The 25,701-nt window shown below is 40.9% G+C and overlaps 3 protein-coding genes across 3 annotated transcripts; 2 read left to right on the top strand and 1 right to left on the bottom strand.

Annotated features, from left to right (window-relative positions):
- Positions 1–4,435: 4,435 nt before the first annotated feature.
- Positions 4,436–8,058, bottom strand: atpaf2 (ATP synthase mitochondrial F1 complex assembly factor 2). Its single transcript, XM_080049498.1, has 8 exons — positions 7,663–8,058; positions 7,512–7,556; positions 7,172–7,320; positions 6,609–6,706; positions 6,343–6,423; positions 6,130–6,242; positions 5,773–5,888; positions 4,436–5,137 (listed from the first exon to the last, which is right to left on the bottom strand). Exons 1-8 carry the CDS (start codon positions 7,790–7,792, stop codon positions 5,000–5,002), a joined length of 870 nt encoding a protein of 289 aa, XP_079905624.1. The 5' UTR covers positions 7,793–8,058; the 3' UTR covers positions 4,436–4,999.
- Positions 8,059–8,310: 252 nt separating this feature from the next.
- Positions 8,311–13,495, top strand: LOC307266714 (glucose-induced degradation protein 4 homolog). The gene is made up of 6 exons (XM_080048806.1): positions 8,311–8,653; positions 9,065–9,124; positions 9,620–9,727; positions 9,839–9,940; positions 10,026–10,156; positions 11,814–13,495. Exons 1-6 carry the CDS (start codon positions 8,462–8,464, stop codon positions 11,875–11,877), a joined length of 657 nt encoding a protein of 218 aa, XP_079904932.1. The 5' UTR covers positions 8,311–8,461; the 3' UTR covers positions 11,878–13,495.
- A 4,305-nt stretch (positions 13,496–17,800) lies between these two features.
- On the top strand, positions 17,801–25,462 carry LOC307266521 (uncharacterized protein). Its single transcript, XM_080048560.1, has 8 exons — positions 17,801–17,950; positions 20,498–20,700; positions 21,544–21,645; positions 21,756–21,851; positions 22,256–22,366; positions 22,665–22,788; positions 23,029–23,153; positions 23,693–25,462. The coding sequence occupies exons 1-8, from the start codon at positions 17,938–17,940 to the stop codon at positions 25,277–25,279; spliced, it is 2,361 nt and encodes a 786-aa protein (XP_079904686.1). The 5' UTR covers positions 17,801–17,937; the 3' UTR covers positions 25,280–25,462.
- The last annotated feature ends 239 nt before the right edge of the window (positions 25,463–25,701 follow it).

A 25,701-nucleotide genomic window follows, 5' to 3' on the forward strand; every position in this document is an offset into this window, starting at 1 on the left:
TGATGATGATACATGAGGAAACGTCCACCAAGTCCCGCCCACAAAGCAACGTACTTGGCCAGAAAATCCTGACCTTTAACGTGATTGGATAGCTGGAACACACACCATCGAGAGAGCTGGGCGATTGTAAATAAAAAGCACCAAAGGTTGTACCAATAAAACTCAAATGGTCATATAACCAGGCCTGCCCACACAAATGGCTGGGCCCCTGAAAACCTCCAGTCAATGGGCCCCCCTTACCCATTACTCCTATCAACAATGAGTGTGAATGCGCTCATCCCAATAAACACATAGGCTACATGTATTTGTAGAGAGACTAACTATCTTATCAACCAGGGACTTGCAGGGACAGTTGGGGGAGCAAGGGCTCATTATTATTTTTAAATAGTAGCACATTTCTGACTTAGCCCAGCATACCTACCAATTTATTTTGATTCCCTTACACTCACGCAATTGTTTAACAGATCAACAGATCTCTACAAAATAATCAGTTCACACAGAGACATTGTTCTTTTTTAGTATTCACTAAAGCAAACAGTTTTTTCACAATTTGCACGTTTTATATGCTACTAGTTTCTGGTAAGATACATTTACACTCAGTGGCGGACTCCCCCCCCCCCCCCCTCGTGCCTCAATGGTTGAAAAAGCGCACTAAAGTTCCCTCAAGAGTGGTAGAAACAAGAGGAAATGCCTTATTGACTGCCCTTTTCACGTGCAAAACATGATTGGGTGCCCTCTAGGGTGCCCCTTCATACAATAAATTATGAGGATGTGCCCTCTAGAACAAGAAAATTCGATGGCGTGCCTTAATGAGTGTCCTTCTGGAGCCCTTCTGGTGCCTTATATTGCCCTTCTGCCTGTCTGGTGCCCCCATGGTTTAATTTTTTTTTGCTAAAGTGACCTCTATGGTGGTGAAAACGAGAGAGAGTGCCTTATTGGCGGCCCTTTACACGTCAACAAAAATGATTGAGTGCCCTAGGTTGCCCCTCCATACAATAGGCCTAAATGATGATGATGTGCCCTCTGGAGCAAGAATATGGCAAACTGAAAAAACATGTTGTGGTTAGCTAATGAGGTGCAGACGTTCCTCTCTTTGATAGCTGACGAATGCGAAAGAGGCGTTGCTTTCATATGGCGTCGCTATGACAAAGAGTTACATCGAGTGGTACTTAAATCTCCACTGGATAACGAAGCAAAAAGTGGATTAAGAGTATTTCCGTACCTATAGCGGAAAAGCGCAATTAGATGTCAAGTTAGAAAAATTTAATAATAATGCATAATCTGTTTAAAATGTATATACATTTTTTGAGCGTTCAAGATCCGGTTCTCATTCAAGTGTAGGTCATTTCATGAAAGAGAGACGAAAATAGTCAGCTATCACCTCAACATGAAGGAAAACTTCCTTAAATGTTTCCGTAGCTGGCTGTTAGCGGTCAAAGACTGTATGGTAGCGGCACATTGAATTTTCTCCAGTCTAATTTTTACTTACTGTAAATGTTAGTAAAGATGAAAGAAGCAAGGCATCCTCCCTTCTTTGGCTAAAATGTGAAAGTGCACAATGATGTGAACAACTCATTTTGGTGTTCATAAAGTCACCAGAATGCGAGAAACAGTGTCTTTGAAGCTCAATTTTTTCGGGGGGGGGGGGGGAACCCCAGACCCCCCTTTTAATTGTATGAGCCCAACCGTTTTTTTAACATCTACAAACACAGTGTTTGTTGTTTCGTTACATATTATTTCGGTACAAACTCAGAACAACACGAATCACGTAAGTACTATAGCTGCAAATAAACCAAACTACAAAGTGCCACAAGTAAGTGCTACATGGAGATGTAACAAGTGCCCCGAACGGGGTCGTCACAGCAGCGCTTGCTAAGTTTGAAAAGCCACTGTGTGCGCTGGTGGGGCCCCCTGCCCTTCAAAAAGTCTGAGTCCGCCACTGTTTACACTAATTGACTGCACCAAATATTGCACTTTTTTGTATTTCTGCACATGACATTAAATAATTTGAAATCTTTTGGTGGTATTGTTGAAATAAATAACACTTAAAAAACAACATCAACAACAAATTCTTCACACACAAATGAAAAAAGGCGGTTCTCTACATGAATAACCAAACCAACCTACCCTCAAAACTATAAAGTTGGCCTATGTTTGGTTGCAACATTTAGGCTTAGTTCATTCTGCTCTCATCACTGCAAAAGCACTGAAATCATTACAAAAAAAGTTCTTAATCTTTGAACTCAAATCTGTACCTTTAATTATTTCCAACTTCTTCGTGCCTTGTGTCTTTTTTTGCATTAACACCCATTGATGACGGCTGCTGCGCGATGCCACATTGGCTCTCCTGCCTGATGCTGCGTCGCGCAGCATTATTACTTTATCTAATTTTCATGGCATTCCCAGAATAGAATGCACTGTCATTGGTTCAAATACACATGAGGTGGGTTTTGTTGATTTTTTTAAGACCACGTGACCACCCAAAAGTTGTGTGGTTTGCCGAAAATCATGTCAATCAAAAAAAATAAAAATAAAACAAAATAATAAAAAAAATACGCCAGCTATGTCGGCGACAGAACAGTTAGTGGCGTTTGGTGTGCAGAATCAAGGTCTACTATAGACTACTGACGAAAATCACACAACACATTGCATCTATTTATTAACAATATTTAATAATTTTCTAATTCATCTAATTTTGACCATTTTTTAGAAATATTTGTTGGTTTGTAAGCGCTAAGGGAGCATGTTTAAATAAAACCTGTGAACCTTAACTTTTAAATGTATTTTATTTCATGTTTCTATGTGCTACACAGGCTTAGATATTAAGGTTTTGGTAGACTTGACAATTCGTACTATTTTTTCAGAAAACCCTCAGGCATTAAGGACATGCATCCTAGATTGCCATAGTCATCAATGTTTTAAATGACAATATTCGGGGCCTTCTTAGATCAGGGGCCTATATTGAGAGGCCCCTAATCTTCGTAGGCCCTGGGGCTTCAGCCCAGGTAAGCCCGTGCATAAAGGCGGCCCTGGTTACGGCAATAATTAAAACAGGATGATGCTGCTCGTCAGCTTCTTTGTGGTATGACCCGGCTGGTTGGTCAATTGGCCAGGGGTGTGAAAAACTGGTCAGACCTGGCTGGTCGAGTCAAAGCCTTTAGAAGTTATAGTCCCCAAAGGGAAATTCTTTTTCACAAAAATGTATGTTATGGGGAGAGAGAATTTAAACCTATTTGTAGACTCAGGAAAATTACAGAGTAACTATGGAATGTAGAAGAACTACAAAAGGTACCCAACCTGTTTTTTCATGGGGTACAAATACTTTTCACAACGACACCCAGACACAAGTAGCAGGTAGGCCTACATGTGTTTTCTGTGAGCAGGAATGACTCAGGAAATATAATCCAGCCAAAACTGTTTAATATCAAAACCCAATCTTGTCACCATTTGGCACACAAAGGGTTTATAGGATGGATTCTGTGCTCAATCTGAAACATTTTGAACATTTCTGCTTTTCTACTTCTTTTTAAATGGCCGTAAGCGGAGCCGCGGCTCTGTGTAAACAGTAAACACCCAACTTTGAATAGATATTGACATAAATATCTAAAAATAAAGTTTAGCTTAGTTAGGTTCTTGGCTTCCAAAGACCATGGGCCCCCCAAGTGGCTGGGCCCTAGAAAGCCTTCCCACTTTCTACCCCTTATGGGCGGCCCTGCATATAACTATAGCAGTCATGCGATGTGAAATTATCCAGAAATAGTATATGTACATTATGGAAATTAAAGGTGAAGTAAGCGGTTTATTTATGTTAATATAAGTGTTAAATCGCTCTTTAATCATACAGAGATCACTTTCATAATGTGCGCGTTTCATAAAGCCGGTCCGTCAGTCAGCTGCTCTGCATGTAATCGGCAAATAAACGTATTGGAGGATCCCGAAATTGTTATCCAATCACAAGAGAGAACGCTACAAAGCGACACCCGTCTCACTCATGGTCTCACTGCCGGGGCACGCCAGATCAACAGATGGGTGAATGTTTATGCACCTACAATGGCGGAGCAGGTAAAAATCCTTCCCAATGTCTGTTTTGATGGTTTTTATCATGTTTTATCACACTTATGGATCTGAGATGATGCTAGATAACTCGCTGCTTGAAGACCGCAGTGCATTAATGTGGTGAGGTAGGGACGAGCGAGGGGACTGCTAACTGCAGTAACTGACAGGAAGTTAGCTAAAAAAAACATTCCACTTACAGCACCTTTAATGACACTTATATGCAGTCAGATAACGTTGTTCTTTCAATCATACTTATCAATTTCAACTGTAATAGCAACATAAATGTAGATGAAGGTGCATTCCATTTCCCCACTATAATCCAACTTTATGTAGAAACAGAACTGTGCAAAAGAAATGATAACAATGAAATGGCTTTCTTTGTACAGCATTTATTCTTTCACCATTCTGAATATTCTAAAATACATACAACATGAATATCGGGAGAATTGTACTATAAGAAAGAAACTTGAATGCAGTGTTTCACCTACTGCAAGTGAATATTTGTACATGCATTGTACCATTACATAGACTACACACAGCAATTTAATTTCCCCCTAGGGGATTAATAAAGTATGTCTTAGTCTTAACGTAGAATGGAAAGTGTGCTGTTCGGATAGCATATGCACTTCGCAGTATTCACATCTAGTGCTGACACGGAATTAACATTCCACGACTTAACAGACATCAACTGGAGCGCACATTCTCTCGAAACCCTGTGAAGTGTCCAAAATATCACGGATGACTGAGAACTGATGGGAAACTCTGGGAAGGGTGTTACGCTTGGTATTGTAGCTGCCACATATAAACACAGCAAAAAAAAGAAGTGAGATGTCTACATAACAGATTGAAGACAGAGCAAATTAGATCAACTGAGGTTATATCCCAGTTTGAGGGCAGGTTTGCAGTTTGCTCACTGAAAGTTCCATGTTTGAGCTAATCCGTTTCAGTCCTGCAGAATTTTGCGTTTGACAGTTGAACTCTCAGACGAGAGGTGAACAAAAAGCGTTCCAGCTGCAGTCCGAGCCCTCAGTTCGTAGGTGTCGTAGTCGTGTGCATACTCTACGTTTCCCCAGTACCTAATCTGTACAGGAGGGGGAAAAAAGGACATGTTGGAGGAATAAATACAGACTGTCTGCAGGAAGAACAGTAGGACAGCCCTTGCGTTTCTCAATTCTTACACTGAAAGAAACCGAATTGAGAAACAAAATTACTCATAGCGAATAGATCTGGGCAATTTCTGTAAACAAGTCAAAACAAGGACTCAGAAGAGCAAAATCAGCCTTTACTCTGCATTGTACAGTTTGTGCTGCTAAGTTTGGTTTGATGGGACACATGCTGAAAACAGAAGAGGGTGCTGTTGTTCCAGAGTAAATGAAGCAAACAATTCTCAGTGTCTGGTAATTACAGATGGAGAGCCAAAGAGTGACAAAAAATTTAAAAAAAAAATCAAGGCAGGAAAACACATTTAATATGTTTTTCTGCTCTTCATTAAAGCCAATGAAAACTTTGGACTGAAGAAGCAAGGATTCCTTTTGCAAAAGAATGACCGGGATTTGTGGCAAATGTGGTTATAATAAAAACTAGCACTAACAATAAAAGAGTCACAAGATAGAGGCCAGAAGGTTTTATAATACTGTATGTTTATCGTTATTATAGGAAACAGAAACGCTGAACAATTCTAACGGGGTTGTTGTTGGGGAAAAAGCATTCAGTTACCTGATATTCCTCCTCCAGTCTGGAGAGTAGCACAGCCTGCTCGACAGTCAGATGTCTGTCAATTATCCCCATAGAGAGCACAACAGACTTCAGCTGGGTGATCACATACTCCAGCCCTGCAGAGGAGAAACCACAATACTGTATAAAACTCGGCCCTATTACTATAACAGCTTTTTACCATAATATTTGACAAAGCACAAACTATTACACTTATCCATTTTTCATTTTTAGACGTACAATTTACGGTTACAAGACAACCAAAATTAAAAACTTGTCCATAAATGTAATGTTCCAAATTGAGGCATGTTTTCAGAGCACATAGCTGTAAAAAAAGAAAAACAGTCTGAAGATGTTTACCTGTCAGGGACCAGAAGTTGTAAGACCTCAGGTGTTGCCGGAATGTCTCTTTAGTTGCCTCTGGGATCTCAGGACCCAAAATATTGGATGAGGAGCCGATGGTGACATTATATCTGCATAAGGAGTAGTGGGAGATAAAAGCCAATCAGCAAAGTGCTTTATTGTCAGCCAGCAAACGGTGAACGTGACATGAGCTATAGCTGCTGTTGTTACCTGTTTTCAATCCAGTGTAAAACAGGGTCCCACTCGTTCTTCTGCAGATCAACCAAACTTTCGGGCTCATCTACTCTGTAACTACACAAAACATAAACACCATGAACATGTAAAGCCAAAGCAGCAAGGAACTTTTAGATGATGGACATTTAATATCTACATTGTCCATGTGTTGGTATTTGCTGTCTATAAATGTCTATTTTTTTATTATAATTAAGGATTATTTATTATAAATGATTAAATCAATAAGTGAATAAGTAGTTTACCAGACAGTGTCAGTCTCCAGGAACTTCAGAGCAGCATTGATCATCTGCTCCTTGTCACGTTGGGTGGGATTGTCCAGAGCTGTGTTGCACAGTGTTGTCTGTGGAAAGATTGTACAGTATCAACAGTACTCTTTCATTTAGTCAAACATCCTTTATAAGTGGCATAAGGGAAAATAGCTTTGTGCCAAAAAAAATGATAGTCATGATCACTTGATGATACTGGTGTAAACCCCTCCTGTGTCAGTGGAGGATCTGGCTGTGGAGCAGCTCATAGCATAATCTATAATTATTTATGTTAGAGGCAAATAAAACATATAAGGGCTTCTCATACTTTAGGAACTTGCAAAGTTTTATGGCCCCTAATTTGACCATGTTCTGATATGTGATTGATCACAGAGGGAGCTCCAAATTCAATGTGTAGCCTATGTAATTGAAAACACATTAAAAATCAACGTAGGATGCAGTTTTAAAATTCTCCCTGGACTTCATCGACATATGTATCAAGGACATTAATTAGGTCTAACCCTGATAATAAGAAACTTATTGCAATTTAAAGGCCATACCAGATGCATAGTGTAAAACTTGAGCGTGTCCTTTTGAGCATCCCACTCAGTTGCCACAGCGATGGCCAGTTGCTCATTCGGCACCGTGAACAGTTTCCCTCCAGGAGTTTTCAGTTTCCTTCTGTCTAGGTTTACCTCATATAAACCACCTGCATGAAGATTTAAAAATGTGAAGAAGCATGAGAATAACAAGAGATGGAGAAGGAATAACTAGTAGTTAAACTTTCATAAAAAAGATCTATAGCAGCAGCCGTGATTTCCAAAACAAAAAGCTAGGAAAGACATCTTCCAATGAAGAGCACTTTTGAACACCCTCATAATTATCTTTTTTGACGCTTACCTTCACCTTGGGATATACTAACATCTTGATAGAATCTCCTTCTTACTGGAAACAACAAAAAACAACACAACAGTCAACACACAACGAGGTTACGATATTCAAATGTGTAGCTGTAGCAGAGTTTCTAACTACACAAGTCAACTTGTCTTACCTGCTGTGGCTGAGGCTGGGACGGCTGTGGAGTATTTCAAAGCAAACTGGAAGTGATGACTTCTTGGGCACACCTTACTGAGTGACTTACTTCCAAAGTGACTCTGGAGTCTAACAAGGCTCTTAAACATGGCAGCAGTAATGTAAATATGTAATATTTTAAAGAAAAAGCTAGCTAAATATAGTCAACACGCTATGCTAACAGTTTCTGACCTCAGCTCGTCAGTTCATTAAATGCAACAGTTTTTTTTACGAGTTGGCATTTTTCGTAATAGAATTCATTCTCGTTTAAGCTGTACTAGCTAACTATATAAATCGCAATGTTTCTATTGACTACCGAGCGATTCTCCCTCAGCCTTAGCAGCTCTTGCGTTAGGTTTAAAAGCATGCGTGTGACCTTCTGTGCTTGACAGTCGCAAATAGTCTAACTAGCTGGGAAATGTAGTTTTACTATGGCTTCTCTACCGTTCTCTACACAGTAACACAACAGAAACGAACTACACTCAAATATTCCCACAAAGCCTTCCGCAAGTCGGACCAATGAGCGTTGAACATCTTAGCAAGGTGAACACTGCTGGCCAATCAGAGGGGCCGATTCTGTATGCTACAGCGCCTCGTCGAGGTCCACTTACTTTTCTGGGAGCTTGGTGCCCGGTAAACTAAACAGTGGAGGATTCAGGGGGGTTTTGAATGTTGGTGGACCTTTTTAGTCCTCCTCCACCTCTTCGTAGACGCTGAGAGGGTCCGTGTCCCTGACGGCAACTGTCCGCGGTTGATGCCCGGCCAGCGAAGCTGGAGCCATGCCTGTTCCCGCTGGATACCTCAACGACTCTCCCTGCGCGGCCTGTGCATCCTCGGCCTCGCTTATCCCGCCGCCGCCGATAAACACCCAGCAGCCCGGCGTGGTCACCTCGCTGCTGTACAGCGGCTCTAAATTCAGGGGCCACCAGAAAAGCAAAGGGAACTCCTACGACGTGGAGGTTGTTTTGCAGGTGGGGTTGTGTAAAGTGTATATTTCACCGTTAAGGCGAACAGTCAAGGGGTTTTGGTGAGCTGTCAAATGGGCGGTGTGATGATTGACAGCTGGAAAATCAATGAACGCTGGCCTGTCATTTAGCAACTCGCCCAGCTGGCTGTGAATGTAAACCCCCCTTTTAAAATATAAAAACACATTTCAGTCAACGCTATTATCAAAAGTAGGCCTACTTCAGGATACATTTTTTATTTATAAATGTTTGACTGAGTAGCCCCTTACAAAACTGGACATTTGTTACTGTTTCTTTTTTATATTAGATATTAATTTCATCAAATCATATCACAGCTTTCCCACTTGAATGTATGTAGGACATAACACATATGAAGTCAATATCAACATTCTCTGTTTATTGTGCTTGCTCTTTAAGCATGTCACCATGGAGGACTCTTACTTGTGTGGCTACCTGAAGATAAAAGGGCTGACTGAGGTGAGTTTATTCCCTTTTTATTACGCAACACAAACATGCCTAATTTAAGCTGGGTCTGGCCACTACTTGTTGCATAGAAACCAGTAAGGTCCTGCTCCAGGCTATCGTCAGACATAGAGGGTGTCATCTTATGCTACTACAGATGAAAGCACTTTAAAGCTACTTCGCAAATGAACCTTTTCTGAATCACTGCCTTGTAGTCGTAAATATCGTAGTAGTCGTCATCACATTACAGAAGTATTACTATAGCAATTCTAAATATCATAATTTATAGTTTCACAGGCGTTAGAAATAAAAGACAAATATCACCATATTTACTTTTGAAGGGACTTTTCTAGATTCCTGTAATTTGTTTTGGGATGAAAACATTGAACTGAGCATTCTTTCCCTTTACAAAGAGAAGGAAAAAACAAAAGCAGCTTGTATCAGGTCAGCTGTGTGCCAGAGGCAAAACAAAACCCTTACTATGTGTCTGTGTTGCGTTCGCGCTTGCAGGAATACCCAACCCTCACCACGTTCTTTGCCGGGGAGATCATCAGCAGGAAGCGGCCTTTTCTCACCCGGAAGTGGGACGCGGACGAGGATGTGGATCGGAAGCACTGGGTAAGGCCAAAGCGTTTTCATTCACAATTTTTTCGACAAAAAGGCTCTGCAGTAGAACCTGATTTTTTTCCCTGACTATGACTATAACCTTTTTTTGCTTTTTGTATCAAGGGCAAATTCCAGGCCTTCTACCAGTACGCAAAGACCTTCAACTCGGATGAATTTGACTATGATGATCTGAAGACCTCTGACTTTATTTTCATGAGGTGGAAGGTAAGTTTAGCGCCTAAATTGAGCCATGTTGTGACCCCCCTGAACTGCAGCTGCTGCCATCTCTCACCCTGTCCATCCCCCTCAGGAGCAGTTTCTGGTCCCCGACCACACAATCAAAGACATCAGCGGAGCTTCCTTTGCTGGATTCTACTACATCTGCTTCCAGAAATCCACAGCAACCATCGAGGGCTACTACTACCACAGAAGCTCTGAATGGTAACCCAGCATACAACACTTACTTACTATGACGTGAAGCTGAGTCATTTTTACCAAATCAGCAGACTTCTGACTGAAGGTTTGCTGGATCAAATCCCAGAAAAGCTAGAACACTGTCTATAACAGACATTTCCAGCTTTCTGCAGCTTCAGTCAAGGTGCCATTAATTCATAATTTCTCAAAGGGAGCTTAGACTAGTTAACGGAGAAGTTAGCTAAATGGTTCTTTTAGCTAACTTCCTGTCAGTGACTGCAGTTAGCAGTCCCCCCTCCCTCGTCCCTCTGTCACCACATGAAGGCACAGCGGTCTAAAAGCAACAAATTATCTAGCGTCATCTCAGATCCGTAAGTGCGATAAAACATGATAAACACCATTTAAAAACAGACTCTGCGCATGCACGTGCAAAGAGACCTGCCCATTTGTAGAGTTCCCTCTTCTGATTGGATAATAGGTTGTGGGATACCAGAAAATGTTCTCGCCGATTACGTGCAGAGCGGAGTGACTGAGATACCTGTGTTATGAAGTATGCACACTATATAAGTGATCACTGTATGAAAATAGAGCGATTTAACATGTTAACATTATACTTTCTTCTTATAAGCATACTGAGCCGTGCTGGCCTTGTACGCTTGCTTGTTTTGATTTGTATTTGACATTCTTTGGCATGTTTCCCATCTCCCTCTTCATATAGAGGTTTAAACGCCCTCTGATTTCATTCCATTCCTTTTCTAAATGTTCATCCCCCTCTCTGACCAAAATACTTGGATGCGGTTTTCTTTCCATCTCCGATCGCAGAGTTGCTCTACTTTCTGCCATTTTTCCAAAGCAGAAAGATGAAGAGCAGGCATTCAACATTATTGTGAGGACAGAAAAACACTATCAACTGCGATGTAGACTAATTCGCAGCTTGGTATACGATCTAGACTCTGCCCTTTGCTACCAATCTTTTCCTTTCATTTTGTGGGTGTTTTTTGGCAATGTCTGTGGCTTCGTAACAGCATGTTTGGATTAATAAGATGGCAATCACACTTCCAGCTACAGAAATACAACATAAGGAGTAATTGGTGTATCTGTTTACTGTGCAGCCAAACAAGCTCACATATTTTTAATAAATATATCAACAAGCAGTCTGTCATTTATAATTTTGCTATTAGCAACCGCGATCGGATTTCATGCTGCGCACGTTTCAGGTAGTTTATCATTTAACAGTAGGACACAGTCAAAGTTGGTGGTAACCTTGCTGAGGAGTTGGAAGTTTGCAGCCGGTCACCTGCAGCTCTTCATCCAACAGATTGTTCCACTGTGGCTGCTAGTTCTTTATCTATTTCTCTTCTTGTTACTCTCTGCAAAAAATGTAAATCGATCAGCTCTAAACCAGTATGGCAATGTTGGAGTCTGCCACAAACACTGAAAACTTGCTACAATTATAAATAAAAGGAGGGTAATTGCTTAATATAAATACATTTAATGGCTATAGATAATTAGGATCTTTAAAACACCTTGAGGACTTTGTGTCTAATCTAAATAAGCCACTTGAAGACCCTTAAGAATATGAATACCCTTGGGTAAAAAATGGTTTATTTATTCATTTCTAACTATGCACACTGTATTTCTAACACATACATATTCTAACACATACTGTGTTGTCACTCTGCAGGTACCAGTCTCTTAACCTCACCCACGTTCCCGAGCACAGTGCAGCCATCTATGAGTTCCGGTGACATCGGCCGGCCGGTGCAGATCTTTCTTATTTTTTTGGGCATGGACAGAGACTTAAAGCAAAGCAGAGGTCTGCGGACACTACTGAGGAGGAAAAGGAGAACAAATATGAATGAGAATTTGGGCTTTGGAGAAGTGCAAACTCTTACGTGTTCCCATTAAGCGGATGGACAGCTGATTGACCAGCGGACGGGATTAAAGGACAAGTGAATGTATGTGTGGGACTGGGTGAGATGGGAAGGAAAAGAGTGCTGCTCCCGCTCCCTGGCTGGAGCTGGTAAAAGATTGAACCAGCAGCAGAGACTGGGGTGTGGCTCACATAGTGTATCCTTTTTTTTTATTCATTTGTTTAAACGTCTGGTTTTTAAGCAGCGCTTGGCACAGCATCTCCAGACACTTAATAAGCTGAGTTGGGAATCCCCCCTTCTTGTTTTAGCTACTAGTAACGTTTCCAGCTTTCATGCAGCCAACGCGGCGGAGTGAGCTACGTAAACACATTTGACTGCTGTCGGACAAGGATTCCTATGAGGAGTCTGCTCTTAGGAACACAGTCTCTAAAGGAGTCAATTGTCTGTAGTCCGTGTGTGAAAGAAAAGCAAAAAAGGAGGGGTTTGGATTTGTGATTGATGGGAGCTTTAATCAGCCCATAAGCTAGAATGACAGTATTTTTAATTTTTTTAAAGCTATAAGCTGGTTCTTTGTTTCGCTTGCCAAGAAGATATTTTGTTGTTTTCCTCTTTATGGTGGACGCAGAGTGGCACTTTTAAAGGCTGCGATGTCTGTGACACACAAAACTTTTCCCCGTGTTCATCAAACTACTAGGAAGATTATTATCACGTGATTGCTGTGGATCTTGTTCTGAGTTACATTTGCACAAAGATGGACTATATGTTACGAGGGCTTGCAGTAAGGATTTTCCACTCACGTGCCCTATCACACGAGCATCATGGTGGCAGGCCAAGCTTTTGTGTGTTTGTGTGTGTGTGTGTGTGTGTGTGTGTGTGTGGGGGGGGGGGCTGAGGGGTTTAGAGCCAAAACAATCGCATAAACAATAGTATTTTTACCCTGCATTGAACAAAGAGATTTTTACTTCCTCGTGTCATTTTAAATTAAGACCCCCCCCCCACAATCACCCTAACATCTATGTCTCCTCAACTATGCAAGTTTCAACATAGCACTCTCCAAACATAAAAAAAAAACTTCAGTTTTCAGAGACAACATTTTATTCTATCCTTATAGTATAATATGAAAAGAAAAATAATCTATCTTCATTCAAATAAATATTTTTGTTAAATCGCATATGAATACCCTCCCTAATCATGTTCCCTTTCCACGTGATGGTGCCATCTTTCTAAAGCTTATCAGAGTTGTATTATAAGATCAGAAGTGTGTTTGTTTGAGATTAAGCCTGCATTTGATTAATGGTGTGGCTGTAAAGAAAAGATTATGGATTCTTTTCTTTCGTTTTTCTATCAAATCAGAACACCCTTTCACTGTGTCTGGCTTGTTTGATCAATATACCACTTTCTTTTTTTAATATTTGCATAACACACCCCAAGATATGTGCTCATTTTGGAGACTAAAACAAACTGTGCATTGTATACAGTTTAATAAAGATTTTGTCAACACTGATAATGGATGAGGATACTGAAAATTATTGATTATTTTAGTTTTTTAGCCTACTGCCTACCTTCTGTTGTGCTTAAACTTTACATGCTGTCTTTTTGGCATGAAGAGATGACACATTTGACAGCTGCTGCAAATGGTGGATATTGCCACTGTTAAGTCATCTTGAAACCTCAGAGCAAAGATGTTGAGGAAAAGCCCACCCAACAAACAGCTATACTTGTGAGGCTATACTTGCCAGCGAAATGTGACATGATCACAATGACAAAGCTAACATGGGTATAGGTATTATGTTTACCATGTTCTTCAAACGTGACATTTTACTCGAAATCACAAATATCAACCTCTTGATGGCACTAGAGGATAAGTAAGTTTATGAAGTCGTTTTCTGCCAGTCCTTATATTAAGGTAAATGGTGAGATGAACAGTATAGGACGGTACAGAATAGTATAATATGACTCAAGAAGCTGTCATGGTGGCTAGAGGAAAAATCATGGAAATCTGGACCAAATATACAGGTGAAACTTGAAAAATTTGAATATCGTGCAAAAGTTCATTTATTTCAGTAATTCAACTTAAAAGGTGAAACTAATATATCATATAGAATCATTACATGCTAAATGAGATATGCCAAGCCTCTATTTGTTATTATTTTAATAATTATAGCTCACAGCTTATGAAAACCCCAAATTAAAAAATTCAGAAAATTTGAATATTACATGATATCTATAAAAAAGGGATTTTAAACACAGAAATGCCGGCCCTCTATAAAGTATAATCATATGTACTCAGTACTTGGTTTGGGCCCCTTTTGAATGAATTCTTGCTTCAATTCCAATTCATTTTTCATGATATTCTAATAATATGAGTTTCACCTATAATGGCAACCCATAAACTGAAGAGATAGTCAAGTGAGGAGCGCAGTAGTATGCTCAATGCTTTGTTGAAAACGTGTCAACAGGTTTACAATAATATACTGCCTTGAGTCCACCGCGCTGCTCATGTTTGTAAATTATCTCTGCTCTTTTACCTACATTTGAGTGGAAACCGTACAGTTATGAACAATAAGTGCCATGGAAAGGAGAAAAACAATAGTTGACCGAATGTCTGTTCAGAAGTGCCATGCCGAATTGAAGAAAGTGTTGATGATGTTAATCCACCAAAATAACGTTAGCCGCAGACAGTGAGTGTGGGTTAGTGTTAACAGTGTTAATCATTCCCCCGATGAAAACGCTGGTTATTTAGCTGATACACAATACCTAGGGGGCAAAACCCCTTTTTTTTGGAAAAACAGACATGGAGCGTTGTAAAAGGTTGTTCACCAGAAATGATATCCAGGACCTTCCAGGATCCCAACCTGGGTGGACAACCTGGTCAACTAGCTGCTGGAAAGCTGCAGGGGGCCGACATAGAGCAAATCAGAACCACTGTTTAAGTGAATGGGGATGGGCTAATAGGGATTTTTTTAAACTTATAGATATCATTATGAAACTTTGCAAGTTGATTACTGACATTAAAACAACAACTTTTTGTATTACAGTATTTTCCAAAAAGTTTGAATATATATGAAAAATCATCAATATCTTACTAATGATGCGTACATTTGCATATCTGCAAAGCCCCAAAATCTAGATGTTGGACAAAAGCAGAGCCAATTTGTTTTTAAATTTTTAAAACAAAACAAGTGTCCAACTGCCTGAAGCTTTTCCTAATCACAGTTCAAATTTGATCAATAACCCATTGAAAATGAATTTTTTACACTGTTTCTTCCCAGGGAATGTCTAGCCGTTTCCTAAAATACCAGCTGGAGACTCCAAAAGGACACTTTTGGTCCATAGCACATGAAATGTAACTGTGTAAAAAATTTATTTTCTATGGGTTATTGATCAAATTTGAACTGTGATTAGGAAAGGCTTCAGGCAGTTGGACACTTGTTTTGTTTTCAAAATTTAAAAACAAATTGACTTTGTTTTCTTCCAACATCTAGATTTTGGGGCTTTGCAGATATGCAAATTTACACATCATTAGTAAGATATTGATGATTTTTCATATTTATTTAAACATTTTCGAAAATACTGTAATACAAAAAGTTGTTGTTTTAATGTCAGTAATCAACTGGCAAAGTTTCATAATGATATCTATAAGTTCAAAAAATTCCCCATTAGCCCATCCCCATTCACCCCCATTCACTTAAACAGTGGTTCTGATTTGCTATGTCGGCCCGCTGTAGCTTTCCAGCAGCTTGTTGACAAGGTTGTCCACCCAGGTTGTGATCGTGGAAGGTCCTAGATGTCATTTCTGGTGAACAACCTTTTACAACGCTCCATGTCCATAAAATCACTTTGCCCCCTGGGTACAACAAGACATATGTAATTGGTCGGATCAAAGTATTAAAACGTGTTAAATGTGATTTTCACTGGTTTTACAGCTTTTTCTAATCACTGTAGTTTATTTGATTCCTGATTGTTTCTCATATTTCTCAGATATGTTTGAAAGCTCATCTTACCTTTTCATATAAAGCTTCAGTTGGACATTCAAGAGAAATAAATCAGACAAGGAGGAGACATTGGACATACAAAGATCTCTTATATTGAGGTGAGTCTGGAGGAGCCAGTTCAACGAACTCCCTAACTGCTCCGGCCCTTTTTTTTTCTTTAAGGATTCTTCTTCTTATAGGGACCATACTTCTCAGATTTGTCTCATTAAAAGCCTCAGACTCATTTCACATTCCTCTTTTAACTAAGAGAAGAATGTGATCAAGGGTGTACACGAATGAGATCTTTGTTTATTCTACTTCTGATATTGGTAAAATGATCATCTCGATTCAACTTTTTTCACTTCGAAAAGTCTACGGATCCATCTCTTTAGTGCTACAAAGAGTCTTAAAGGAGAAATTAAATTCAGACATGTGATCCGACAATGATTTTAAAATGAGAAGCTCTCCAGTGAGCAGGATGATTAACAGTAGCAGATTATTTGGTGTGAGACCAAAACTGTGTAACAGATAATGAACTCTACAAAGTTTGGTGATCCCCTGACTTTCCTCTAGGACCACCACAAGGATGACATTTTTGGGTTAGTACAAATCCATTTATTCAATGGTTTGATCTGAAATTGTGATCAGACATTCATGTTTCCCTCTGGATGACGGGAACAGCGCTTTTTCTCTCTCCAAGTGAGGAAAAATAGAAAGTTCGCATAATCTGGTTGAATTTCATACAGCCTATGGCCTGTAGGCCTACTATTGTGAGTGCTTCAAGATCCGATCATAAGGAGTCACTTGAGAACGCGGACATAGCCTAATCCGGTGCAAATGACTCTTTGCGACTCATAATAGCCTTCATCATCAGACCAGCCAATACAGCCAAACAGAGTTCTCCTCAGGTGTAGTGTCGGCATTGTGTCCGTCTTGCAATCAAGCCAATGTTAAATTAAGCAGGGAGCTTTATAACATTTTGGTAAACTATAGGAAACGTTCACTGTTTTGAAATAGTCCAATTTATACCGTCTACATAGTGTGTGTGTGTGTGTGTGTGTGTGTGTGTGTGTGTGTGTGTGTGTTGACAATTAGACCTCCGCTCTCTGTCCATGGTGTGTCAAAATGAAGTGAAGCGTTCACGTTTCTCTCCAATGTGCATTGAGAATGTTAGTTTAATAGGTTGTATTTTGGTGTTAGTGTGAGAGAGAATGTTCCAAGTAGCCTACTCCTCCATGACTCTTCTTTTGTGTGGTTTCCCATAGGCCTAAATGAATTGATATGACTTTTTTGCATGGACCGTGAGTGAGGGCTGCGAAAGTGGTTTGCGATATCTCGCATTTTTTTTCTCTCTGCTCTTTTTTTTCCAACCAATTTTTTTTTCCACCATGTCCCTTGCGGGGCTAAGGAATATCATGATTGGCGCAGTCATTATAGGCTACTCGTTGTAAAGCAGTACCCAACTTTGTACTATATGTATTAGCCTATCTGTAGGATTATATGTAGGCCTATATAAAATATGTTGTGAGAATTTGAACAACTCCCTCCAGGGAGATCCACAAATTTCCAAAAGCCATAATAGTTTAAACTTCCAGGGTAAAATGTTATGGAAAAGAGACGTGTTAAATTCACAACATGATGTTATCTAATGAAATATACAGTTTTAATCCATATGTGTTGACCTAAACTTTGTACAAAACTACTTTTTACACACCGTCTAAAATATTTTTGCTATTTAGCGTAGATCTAGGAACCATCGACCCTTGGAACCCGGGACATTAACACCGTTGGACCACGGACGTATTATAAGCGTCGGACCCATACTCTTTCAGTTGCAACATTTTTCTAACATAAATATCAAATATCAACTTTCAAGACAAAAAGGGATATTTTCAATGTATCTGTGTTGTTCTGCTTGCCTGCTGGAACACATTGTATCTGAGAGCGGCGCATAAACAAGATGGAACGGAATTGTGAGTAACGTTAATTATTCTAGTGTTTTCAAGTGCTGCCTTTGGAAACAAAATGTTCAAATTGAAATTGTTCTAGCCAACTTCACTTGTGTAAGAGAATGTCCCTGCGGATCTGAAAATATCCTTCCTCTTCCTCCAATTTACAGTAACATTGTTAGTATACATCTGTGTAAATATTCTAGAATTGCAATACAGAAACTAGAAATCCCGCAGAGATTTTGAAAGTACGGGCCGCCCGTGTAAATCGGGGAAGAAAAAAAATCACGGCTGACCCCTGTGGTCCGAGAGGCTTTACAGTAGAGCACCATGAGCTGTACATGTCTGACAAATGATAAGTCGATGAAAGTCAGGGGGAAAGGGGCGTGGCCTGGCAAACATTGCATTTTTGAATGACGTTTTTCGCATTTGTGGCGCCCCCTATGGGTTCATCTCGACAAGTTTAGAGAGCCATGCTACCACATGTCTTCTGCACGTATCCTGCAAGTGTCATGATGATCGGACCTTTGGTCAATGAGTTATGGCCAATTTGTAATTAAGCCCCGCCCCTGCGTAAACGTTTTAGTCATTGGCGGCCATGTTTTCCAAGCTATCCTACTAATATTTTTCGGAGACGTGCGTCACAGTCCCCCGGGGCTTCGTGAGACATGTGGTGTTGATAGAGTAAAACTTAAAAAAGTTGTGGATGAAACCCTGTTTTTCAGTTTATGCTAATTAGCAGGAAATATTCCCAGGCGGACTCTTATGGTCCAAGAGACTTTTTTGTAGAGCACCCTAACATACACCTGTGTGAGAAATTTCAAATCAATCGGACTTACGGTGTGCGGGGCGTGGCCTCTAAAACTTTCTTCAGTCGGGGCTTAATAACAGCGCCCCCTAGCGGAAATTTAAAAAAAATTCCTTGAGGCTATATTGTAGAGCACCATGAGCTGTACATGTGTAATCAATTTCAAGTCAATCGGAGTCGGGTGACATTTGTGGCGCCCCCTATGGGTTAATCTCGATAAGCTCTGAGGGACATGCTACCACATGACTTCTGCACACACCCAGCAAGTTTCATGATGATAGGACCTATGGTTAAGGAGTTATGGCCAATTTGTTAATAAGCCCCGCCCCTGCGTAAACGTTTTGGTCAATGGCGGCGGGAAAAAAAATCATGGCTGACCCCTATTGTCCGAGAGGCTATATTGTAGAGCACCATGAGCTGTACATGTGTAAGAAATTTCAAGTCAATCTGAGTCAGGGGGCATTTGTGGCGCCCCCTATGGGTTAATCTCGATAAGCTTCTATGGACATGCTACCACATGACTTCCGCACATACCCAGTAAGTTTCATGATGATAGGACCTATGGTTAAGGAGTTATGGCCAACGTGTTATTAAGCCCCGCCCCTGCGTAAACGTTTTAGTCAATGGCGGCCATGTTTTTCAAGTTGTCCTACTAATCTTTTACGGGTATGTTTATTGTAGTCCCCCGGGGCTTCACGAGAAATTTGGTGTTGATACAGTCAAATTGCAGAAAGTTGTGGATAACACGCTGTTTTTCACTTTATGCTAATTAGCGGGAAATATTCCCTGAAGAATTTTTATGGTCCCAGAGGCTTTTTTGTAGAGCACCCTAACATACACCTGTGTGCGAAGTTTCAAGTCAATCGGAGTTACGGTGTGCGGGGCGTGGCCTCTCAAAGTTCTTTCAGTCGGGACTTCATAACAGCGCCCCCTAGCGGAAATTCAAAAAACTGTATAATAGCACACGATTCGGGGTAGGGACGGACATTCTGTGAAATTTTGGCATGTCTAAGTGAAACGGTGTGGGAGGAGTAGCAGCTCAAACTTTTGAGGAAGAATAAAAAGTAAGAAGTAAGAAGTAAGAAGTAAGAAGTAAGTATGGTGGAGAGTAATAATTACGGGCCCTCAATACATTGAGTGCCCGTACTTAATTACAGATGCAACTTTAGATCTTTGCAGATTGGGTTGAACTTTCAACCCTGCCTCTTTCAATGACAGCGACAATTCACAACATGGTCGATCAGTGTAGCCCTTACTGTATTTCATCAGAGGTAACAGCTCTTTGTCTACTAGGTCTTCCTCCACACAATCATACTCTCCCTGCTTTTCTTCCCCCTCCACCAACCTGTCTTCCTTGTTCTTTCTTTCTGAGCTTCCCCTTTACACTCTATATATGTTCACTAACAAGTCTAAAACAAGACACTGTGTTTGTAATTCACTAGGCTGAAAGAAATCCATTCTCTTTTGAATGTGTGGTGAACAATTTGACAGCAGTGAATGTTAGCATTTGAACAAAGTGCTGGAAATCCACAGAGTTGTGCAGGTTGTGGTTAATAAGGCAATGGGATAAGTGTGTTAACAAGAGTTTTGAAAACTGTGCGAGCAATGATGAACGAGCTAGAGTTTGGTCCACATGAAATGACTGTAGTTAGAGTTTTGCACGTGTAGCTCCAGTTGTGCCCACTGTGGTTTAGCGATCGAAGAAAACTGTAACATTAAGGATATAAAAAAGCCCTCTTCTTCTTCTTCTTCTGTCCATCCAGGTGCCTCTCTCCCTCTCTCTGCCCTGCGTCTTCTGGTCTCTCCCATCAGGCTGGTGTCTGCAGCCGTCTGGCAGACTGTCCAGCTCAAAGTGGTGGCTGATTATGGGCTGTTGGAGGAGTTTGTTTCAATGGTTACTGACATGGTTCCAGGGCTGCTCACCTATGTCCAAAGAGCCCAACTTGTGCTGGGTCTCAGAGCGCGGGTATTAGCAAGAGTTAATCCACTGTTAACAATGAATTATTTACAATGTTGTTACTGCTGTGACTGCTTCCTTTTTTTGACACCTTAAATGACATACATAGTGACTGTAAATGATTTAACAACCAGTACTTTTGAGGTTTGAAATTCCTTAATATTTACATACCATGAAGACGATTCCATTTTAGAGTGGCTATGAGGAAATTTCCGTTTTTGTTGATTCTAGCGCCCCAAAACTTGGACAAAACTGGTAGGGTTTTTTCTTTTTTTTTTTAAGATATTTTTGTCGGCATTTTTATGCTTTATTGATAGTGCAGAGAGACAGAGGTGAAATGGGGCAGAGAGGGGAGTGACATGCAGAGAACGACCGTGGGTGGGAATCGAACCCGGGTCTGCTGCTGGGCCCGGCCCGGGAGGGGGACGCTGTTGCTGTTTAAGGTAATTTATGATCATCAGAGGATAAACTAGACTGTTTAATAAACATTTAAAAGTTGCTCGTAGGAGGGTCAATTGTATAGTCAACAGGACACTTGTTTAATAAAAGTTGATAAACATGTAGTTATCTTTTATTTATTTTTTCTTAAGAAAGTGAAGAGAGGGGGCGCCCTTAGCTCAGTTGGTAGGGCGTCCCCCCCATGGCTCGGCCAGCAGCGGACCCGGGTTCGATTCCAGCCCGCGGTCGTTCTCTGCATGTCACTCCCCTCTGCCCCATTTCAAAACTCTGTCTCTACACTGTCAATAGAGCATAAAAATGCCAAAAAATATCTTAAAAAAAAAAAAAAAAAAAGTGAAGAGAAAGTGTTTTCTTTCGCCACAGTTAACAAACCCTGTTGCTATGTGCTTTCAGCTGGTCCTGGACTTATGTCAGTTTGAAACAAATGTTGACCTTCGGGTTGTTCAGCCTCATCTGGACAGAGTGCAGACGCTCATCAGGGCATGGGGCGTGGAGGTGAGGATAACATGTGTCCTTACTTGGGAGACCTGTGATATATGTCTCTCATATGAAATAGCCATACATTTGACATTTTTCCTCAAATCGTTCGTGTCCTGGTTTTACAGGCTGGGGCTACACCTACAGGAGTGCCACACTCAGAGTTTGTGGATCTGGTGAAAAACTTGGTGAAAAATCCAGCGGAAAGGGAACACTTCTTCCAGGTCGGTGTTACTGTTGCAATATGTATTTGTTCCGTTCTTTAGGTCCTCGACAATGTACAGGTTGAGGACATTAAGCATATCTTGAAAAAAGTTCACTATTTCCTGTCATGTGATTTAAAAAGTGACATCTTTGTTTTGTTTTAATGTTGTTGATTACGGCTTAGGCTCATGAAAATCAAAAATCAAGCATCTCAAAATATTAGAATATGGCATAAGACCAATCAAAAAAGGATTTATAAAACAGAAATGTCTATCTTACGGAAAAACTATCACTTGAAAGTGCAGACACAGTAATGTATACCAAAAGTAACTCTGTATTTTGAATGAATATGTTTCTGATTCTTTAATGATGTTTTCAAATTGTAGTTGCCAAAAGTAAAAGCATGCTACCTCATGTCTCTCAGACAATTTTCCCTGAAGACTTTGGTCCCAAATATGACGAAGCGCTTCACACTTTAACTTGGATGTTTCTATCCCGACTGGAAAAGTTTCTCCCTCTTCACACTTTCCAACAGGTAAATCAACAATAAACTTTAAAGCTATAGTGCGTAACTTTCTCATACAAATGAATGTCGGTTACATTCGAGCCATCGCCAAATGAGTTGACACATAGATGATTAAGCATAGCAGCAAAACAATTTGTGTATGAGGTAAAGACTTACCTCATGTCGACGGGCCAACGGTGTTGTTGTAAATACTCAGAATTCCTCATGGGGGCGACAGATGTTTCGTACTATAGCTTTAAAATGAGGCATTTGTCATTGTGTTGTTGTTCCAGAGGTTTGTACCTTTTTAACTTGACCTTGTCTTCAGGTTGCCTCCATGTTTGATGAGGCGTCCCCAGTTCTAGAGGAATGTATGGACTCTGTGTCTCAATGTGACGAGCTCAAAACCCTTCTGCACTACCAAAAACACTTCAGCCAACTGGATCCCACTGGCAAGTATTTTATGCTGTGTTACTTGTTCCTCCCAATAACTCATGGTTTATCTTTCTAATTGTTTCCTCAAAAGCAGTTCTTTAAATTCTTATCTTTAGTTATATGTCCATACTGATCTGAAAAATAAATGTTATTTTCTAATATATAAAAAATTTAAGTAATTTTTCTCTAGGCTGTGTTTAGAACAGTGACTAATCAAAGCTGCGCTAATTAATTTTCTCTTGTCTATTTTACTCCAGATGGTTCCTTCGATGGTTCCCACATTATTTCAGCTCTCAAACTTCCCTCTGTGGAATGTCTCAAAACGTCGCCTCTTAAAACACAGCTAAAAACAGTGGCGGAGGATCAGACGAACGAGAAGCAGGTGGGTGAAAGTAATTGGACTCGAGCTGAAAATGGAGACAGGCGGAGGACTCGTCCCTAGGCCTGTCCTGATAATTAGTATATCGACTCATCGTGCAATATATATGAATGAACTTGATAGTTTTTCTGACCTCAATATTGCCCTTTAAATGTATGTTTATTTTACATATGGACGTGACCATTATTTCAGCCAGTGGCATTTCTACTTTCCTTCTGTGTATGCGGTTGCTTTACGTGTTTACATTCGTTAATGCCTAATAAGCATAAACTCACCTTTAAGAATGCCTTAGTTAATGCCTAATAAGCACAAGCTAAGCATTAACTAACCATTAAGAATTGCTTAGTCAATGCTTAAGAAAGCATTAGTTAACTAAGCATACCTAATGCCTAACCAAGCATTAACTAAATATTAATAACTAAGCATCTTGCAAGAACTAAACGTTAATACATTCAACTAAGCATGAACTAAAAGTCAATAAATGTACCCTTATTGTAAAGTGTTACCAATATATCGTCCTTCAAAATATGTTATGTTGACAGTGCTACGCGTCCCGCTGTCTGAAACAATGCCGCGTTCGGCTGGGGAGAGTGGACAAGCCGTGGTCTCGGCCCGTGAGGTGGAACAGAGGGCGGAGGATGGAGAAGATTCTGTTGGAAGAGAAAAGATCTCTTGGTGAAGAGTCCCTCCCCGCCTACAAAGCTAAGAGAACTACAACCCCCAGCATGGCTATCTCCAGCAAAAACTCCTACATGGCTCCCATCAAAAGCTGCAGTGGAGACAAGCGGTCTCACCACTCGGATGAGAACTCTTGCCTTAAGACAACCGATTCTTGGTCCAACTACTCAGACAATGATCCGTCGTCTAGCTGTTCCGATGAAGACCCTTCTTCCTCTGTGGGTCCTCAAAGAGTATTAGCTACCAGCAAGAAACAAGGCATGTCGGACGTCAAAGCCAGCACTCCGAAAAAGCCTCGTAAAGTCCAGTGTTTTATCTGCAGGGAGCCCGTTAAAGAAAGTTTGAGAAGTCACATGAAATCCCACTTCCCCACCGGGGATTACGCCTGTCCGCGATGCGACAGCCGCTTTAAGCTATACTCGTCTTTCCGGCAGCACTTGAGGCGAACGTGCTTCGAGTACATCCGTCAGAAAGAGGATTTCGAGAGGCCGGAAGAGGCCCAGGAGGATCTTTACAGGTGTGACCAATGCCATGAGGCGTTCAGGTACAAGGTTTCAATAGAAAGACACAAATTGACCCACAATGAGCTCTACTGCAGCGTTTGCCGGAAGGTGTTGCGTGATGCGGCCACGTTGGCGAGGCACAAGGCTTCCCACACGCCGTACCAGTGTAACCGCTGCAACCAGACTTTCGCTCTGTTCAAGCCCTTGCTCAGGCATTACCAAAACATTCATGAAATCAGCAAGCCCTTTAAATGCAACCACTGTCCGAAAGCCTTTTCCAGGTTACGCGTTTTGATCGCACACGAGTGGAAGCACACGGGTCACCTCCCCTTCCAGTGCGCCCAGTGCGGTTCGAGGTTCAAGACGGACGGCGATTTGATTTCCCACGAGCGAGTGCACACCAGAGAGAAGCCCTACCTGTGCGCGGATTGCGGGAAGACATTTTCCCAGAAGTCCAACCTGCTGCGTCACCAAAATCTCATCCACGGCGAATCGCGAGACCAGAAGAAGCACGCTTGCTCCGAGTGTGAGAAATCCTTCAAAGAGAGAGGGGCCCTGAAGAAGCACCAGAGGAGCAAGCACTTGAAGGAACTGTTCCGTCAGCAGTGCACGTACTGCGGCAAGATGGTGGCCGCGTCCACCGTAGCCAGGCACAAACTAATCCACACGGGAGAGAGGCCTTTTAAGTGCACTCTGTCCGAATGCGACAAGCACTTCAGGTCCAGTGCCGAGGTGAAGAGGCACGTCCTAATGCACCACACTACAGACAGACCGTATAAATGCCATGTTTGCGGGAAGGGCTTTATAAAAATGTGTATTCTTAATGCCCACGCTAAAGTGCACTCAGGAGAGAAACCGTTTGTTTGCCACATCTGTGGCAAAGCTTTTCCCAAGCTCTACAGTATGCAGAGACATAAGAAACTGGTGCATACGTTTGTGGCAGAGTAAAAACCCTGGAAGGAAACTGTCCCCAGTGAATACGACAATGTTACACAGCTCTGGAAAAAAAATGAAGAGACCAAGATTAGCTTGAATTGTTATCCGTTATCTGTTATCATTCTCTGTTCATGAATGTAAATGCTCTAAATGACGATATTTGTTTTTGTATCCGGGAGAAATGTCAGAAGTCAAATCAAATAAAACTAAGATGTTGTTTTTACTCAAACACATACCAATGAAAAGTAAAACCTGAGATAATTTGGAGTGGTTTCTTTCTTTTCCAGAGCTGTAGTGTAATGCTTTATGTGTACAGTGTTCCTTTAAGCTTTGGATGAGCAAAATCCGATTTTACATACATCACTACAACTGTATAACTCATTTGCTCAGTCCTTGTTTTCTTTTGTGCTCTATTCTGTTTTTCTTGACATTAC

Source organism: Ammodytes marinus, assembly GCF_949987685.1.
Source record: "Ammodytes marinus genome assembly, chromosome: 20".
Classification (NCBI taxonomy): domain Eukaryota; kingdom Metazoa; phylum Chordata; class Actinopteri; order Uranoscopiformes; family Ammodytidae; genus Ammodytes; species Ammodytes marinus.